At 34.5% G+C, this 5524-nt stretch overlaps 1 protein-coding gene across 1 annotated transcript; it reads left to right on the forward strand.

Moving 5' to 3' along the window:
* The first annotated feature begins 3384 nt into the window (after window positions 1-3384).
* LOC125830678 (uncharacterized) lies at window positions 3385-4926 on the forward strand. The gene has a single exon (XM_049509858.1). It carries the CDS (start codon window positions 3385-3387, stop codon window positions 4924-4926), a length of 1542 nt encoding a protein of 513 aa, XP_049365815.1.
* Window positions 4927-5524: the final 598 nt, after the last annotated feature.

Genomic DNA, 5524 nt, shown 5'->3' on the forward strand with positions numbered 1-5524 from the left:
TATCAGCTGAAGTACTCTGAAGAACTGAGCTGAAGCTAAGTCGCCTTTCTCTGAAAATTAAAAAGCTGAAGTTGGAGATACCTACGATTCTCTTCCCCTAATACAGATTTCGTCAAGAGTAAGTAGCTACTCTACTAATAATCTAGTACTAAAAACAGTCTTCTTGTCAATTGACTGAATTTTTGTTTTGTGTTTAGAAGAGGAGAATAAGAAGGAATTGATTACTTTGGGGTTGTTGGAATGGAACAAATCAAGAGTTACAGCTGAAATTCCAAAGTATAGGAAGAAAGCGTCGAAAATCGTGAACCCTAGGCATATTCAGCAGCCAAGATAGAGGGAATTACTACTCGAAAGCATTTGAGTGAGTTAGTAACTATCGTTAATAGCTTGTTTTAACTTTCAATATAAACTCCTCTAAGCTAATTCCAAAGCACATTGTAGAATTGTAGTATCAACTATGGAATAGTTGAACTTCTCTGTTATGCTCTCAATATGTCTCATAGTCTTATTGTACTCATGTTCTAGCTTGTATGCTCTTTTAGATGTTTCAATATCGTCGTTTAATGGGAAGTTGCATGAATGTATTTGCCAGAATTATGATTATTGTGTTCCTTTCTCCACATCTTTCGTCACCCCAACAAATGATTCATTCAACGCAATCCTATAATTCACTGCACAAAATCTCAGATGTTTACTTCTTTTTGTTACTAAACCTCAGCTTATTTTCACACTATTGGCAGAATCACATGTCCAGGTTGTTGTTATGATGGTTGTTTCTGAAGTCATTTTCTATGTATTTTAGTGTCATTTTCTTTATATTTTGTTATACAGTACAAACAACTTGAGTAGAGATGAAGTAAAAGGGGGAAAAAGAATTGGATATATATGAGTTAAATAATTTAATTATTTGTTTTAGGTTGAATTTTTAATTTTTTCTCTTTTTATGTTTTTGGCTTGTTGCTGCTCTTTTATTGTATATTTGGTTGGTGATAGTTGAGGTATTTTGTTTGTTACTTGAGGCTTTTCTTTCTCTTTCTCTCTTCTTGAACCTCTCAACTATATTTTTCTCAACTTTGTCTAGTTGTTCTTCATTCAAATCATCCTTTATTTTGTTTGTTAATGTATTTCCTTTATTGATGTATCAAATTGTGAAGGTGGTTTTGTTGTTGTTCTTGGCTATTGGTTTGATCCTGCACAACAAGATCATTATAGTTATTGTAGAAATAGTAGAGTTAAGTGTCTTACCTGACTGTTTCTTCCCAAAGTGTGTTGGTTCTGCCTGCAGTTCTCCTTCTTTCAAACTTGCCACTGCTCATCTCATATCTCATTTGCCTTCTCCTGATTTGGTTGCTGATTTGTGTGTGTAGTTGTGGCTCCAGCCGGCAGTACTTGCATGGTAGTGATAATAGGAGTCGCAAGGTCAATATGGATATCATTTTTAGCCTGATTTTGTCTTAGTCGAGCAACAAATGATTGGATAATAGTGTAGGGAGCTGGTTCAAGGACTATGTCCTTATTAGCCTTGTGAGTAGACACCTGATTCATCATGTTTCTATCTTTTTGTAAATTTGGAGTAGTTTGATCAATGTGTGTCATCTTCCCCTTTTTCCACTTTGAGAATTGGAGTTCACTTACCTGCAACTTGGTGTGAGCTTGTAATCCTGATAACAGATGGATGGATCAAACATTAGTTTAGTTGAAAGAATTTGGTACAAGTATCAAATGATAACTTTAGACATTTTATATAGCTAGGAACAGAAACTGTTTTAGTTCGTTAGTCATCATTATATGTTTTATAAGTTTCCCTTTCTGATATTGGCTTGTGAAAGATTTTGAACCTGAGTAGATGAAACATTAGTTTAGTTGATGAACTTTTGTACAACTATCCAATTAAAACTGAAGGCATGTTCTGTAGAAAAGTGATTATTTTAGTCCTAAACAGTCTCATTGTGTCTTCTTATAAAGAAAGAAACTTCCTCATTTTGTTTATCCTTATCAACTCAATTTATATGCTTAGGTATATTCCTGTTTTTATGTTCCAAGCATATCCTATGTGCTCTTGATTAATACATATGCTTCACTAATCTGCAATCTGCTAGAATACACAGTAAAAGACATGTTTTCCACAAATTTATGCAATAATAGCATGCTGCAGTTTGTATTTTTCCTTTAAAAAGAAATAAGATGTCCTGCTGCCTTGTATAAAGCTATTATTGCTGCAAAGTAGATAAGATTGAAACAAAAAGCATTTAAGGTACCAGAGAAACTGGAGGTAGCAATGTCAATTATAAAGAGGAAGCAACATATGAATCCATGTAGTGTATATCTCGGATAACAAATAAATAGACACTCAAACTTGTCATGCTGCCTGTATAAAGGTATTATGCATCAGTAAGTATTAGTAATAATGTTTTTTTATGGTATCGTCCATCAAGATGTCTGCATTTGTGCCCATCACCCTTGAGTAAGTTCCAACTTGTAATAGTTCCAACCTGAGACATCGTGATTGTCAGGGTGCGTATTTGTTGTTATGATGGTGGTTTCTGAAGTCATTTTCTACGTGTATTTTAGTGTCATTTTCTTTATATTATTGTTATACAGTATAAACAACTTGAGTAGAGATGAAGTAAAAGGGGGGGGGGGTGGGGGAAGAATTGTATAAATATGAGTTAAATAATTTTTTTTAAGAACTTCACCCTCACTGTACTAGACTGTTAACCTCCATATTTAGCTGCGCATCTATTTTTCCATAAATTCCAACTAATAAAGATAGGTAGGGACTGAATCATGATCTTTTTTGCTTCATTATTGTGCTTCATAGTCCACCAGTTCATCAAGTGATTTTTCAGAGCAATGTGTCGGTAAACTTTTCAAAGAAAAGGCAGCAAAGAAGCTCCAAATGTGAAGTTTGAAGGGATTGTGTGCTTTACTTAATTTGGTTTCTAATATGGATGTGGATTGCAATCTGCAAACCTATTATGTAACTATATTAATTTTTCTGTAGTTTTAATATGCACATTTTAATCAATTTTTTTTTCTAAACCAAGAGATCTTCTCAACTATTTCAGGTTTTGCTGAGAGGAGATTAATATTATGCAGACACCAAAAGCAAGGTATTTTTGATCTCTTAACAGTAAAATGACTATATTTCATCCTTGAAATAATGACATACATTTCTGTAGTTATTATTATGTATATATTAGAAACAAGAATGGTAACAAGGTACTCGAAACTCGAAACTCACTATGAATCTGATCATCTCATAACACAGGATTTTGATTCTGATGACATATATTTCTGTAGTTAATGATTTAATGATTGTTATTGAAAGATTAAATATTAATATCTTCTTCTAGGAATTCAAATATCCCATCAAAAGATTGGATGGATTTAGCAAGGTATAGCAAAGAGTATATTGCTGGTGTTGAATCATTCCTAGATTTTGCTTACTCTTATGGAGATCCTCAAGGAGAGGAAATTCAGTGTCCATGTGCAAAATGTTGTAATATTCGTTGGACTCGAAGGAATGTAGTGTATGATCATCTAATATGTTATGGATTTGTTAAAGGCTATACTAGATGGATCAATCACGGGGAATGGGTTATCAACTTGAATGTTGACGATGATATGGATTACTCGCGTGATGATATTGATGGGTTGTTGAATGATCAATTTAGAGATGTTGCACAGGCTGAAGGAGTTTATGATGGTCCAAATGAAGATGCCAAGAAATTCTATAACTTAGTTGAAGAGGCAAGCCAAGAATTATATCCTGGTTGTACAGGATTCTCTAAATTATCATTCACACTTCATTTATATTTGTTGAAGTGTCTACATGGATGGAGCAATGAATCATTCACTTCTCTTTTAGAGTTATTAAAAGAGGCGATGCCCGAGTTGAACATTCCTCCGTCTTACAATAAAACCAAGTCTATGGTTAAGAATCTTGATCTTGATTATGAGAAAATTGATGCATGTCCCAATGATTACATGTTGTTCAGGAATGATCATAAGGATGATGAATTTTTTCATTCTTGTGGAGCTTCACGATATATTAAATCTCCTGAAGTTGATAGCGAGCTTGAGTCTTCAAAAAAACAACATCGAGTTTCAGCAAAGACTTTGAGACACTTTCCATTAATTCCTAGACTCAAAAGGCTATTTATGTGCTCAAAGACGGCAGATTATTTGAGGTGGCATGACGAGGAGTGTTCTAAAGATGGAAAGTTAAGGCATCCCGCTGATGGTCTAGCATGGAAAGATTTTGATAGGTTGCATCCAGATTTCGCACTAGATTGTCGCAATGTGAGACTTGGCTTGTCAAGTGATGGATTCAATCCATTTCGAACCATGAGTATATCACATAGCACATGGCCAGTTATGTTGATGGTGTATAACCTTCCGCCTTGGATGTGCATGAAATCTGAATATTCTATACTTTCTTTGCTTATACCTGGGTCGCGATCACCTGGAAATGACATTGATATTTACTTACAACCGTTGATAGATGAGTTAAAATTATTGTGGGATTCTGGGGTTGAAACATATGATGCTTCAAGAAATCAAACTTTTCAAATGCGGGCAGCTCTTATGTGGACAATCAATGACTTTCCTGCATATGCTATGTTATCTGGTTGGAGTACAAAAGGAAAGTTTGCTTGCCCTTGTTGTAACTATGGCACTAATTCTCATTATCTTAAACATAGTCGGAAAATGTGTTATATGGATCGTCATGTTTTTCTACCCATGGATCATCCATGGAGATCTAACAAAAGATCTTTCAATGGAAAAACTGAATTCAGGCCTCCACCTTTCTTAAAGGGAACTGATGTGCTTAATAACTTACATGATTTTGAAAATATGTTTGGAAAGAAGAGAAAGAGATCAAATGATGGCCCATGGAAAAAAAGGTCAATTTTTTTTTGAATTACCTTATTGGCAACACAACTTGTTACGCCACAACCTTGATGTAATGCACATAGAGAAGAACATAGTTGATAGCATACTTGGAACTCTTTTGGATATTTCTGGCAAAACAAAGGATCATGCAAAAGCTCGATATGATTTAAAAGATATGGGAATCAGAAAGAACCTTCATCCAAAAGATACAGAAGATAGTAAGAGAACAAAGTTTGCAAAGGCGTGCTTCTCAATGACAAATGGAGAGAAATCAATTTTTTGTGGAGTTTTAAAGACAGCCAAGTTACCTGATGGTAGTGCCTCCAATATATCTAGGTGTGTGCACTTGGATGAAAGAAAAGTGTCTAATTATAAAACCCATGATGCTCATTTCATGTTACATTACTTGCTTCCAATACCAATTAAAAGCATTCTTCCTGATCATGTGGCTATTCCTTTGATTCGTCTTAGTTCCTTCTTCCGTCGTTTGTGTCAAAAAGTAATCACATTGGAGGAACTAGATTGCTTAGAAGTAGAGATCATAGAAACAATAAATCAGTTGGAGCGAATTTTTCCTCCTTCATTTTTTGATATAATGATTCATTTGCCTATCCATTTGGCGAAT

The sequence above is a fragment of the Solanum verrucosum genome, unplaced genomic scaffold (assembly GCF_900185275.1).
Source record: "Solanum verrucosum unplaced genomic scaffold, falcon-dt-bn FXZP01000297.1, whole genome shotgun sequence".
In the NCBI taxonomy this organism is placed as follows: domain Eukaryota; kingdom Viridiplantae; phylum Streptophyta; class Magnoliopsida; order Solanales; family Solanaceae; genus Solanum; species Solanum verrucosum.

Bases quoted from the DNA above. Each gene is read 5' to 3' on its own strand.
- LOC125830678 (XM_049509858.1), top strand. From the start codon at position 3,385: ATGGATTTAGCAAGGTATAGCAAAGAGTATATTGCTGGTGTTGAATCA.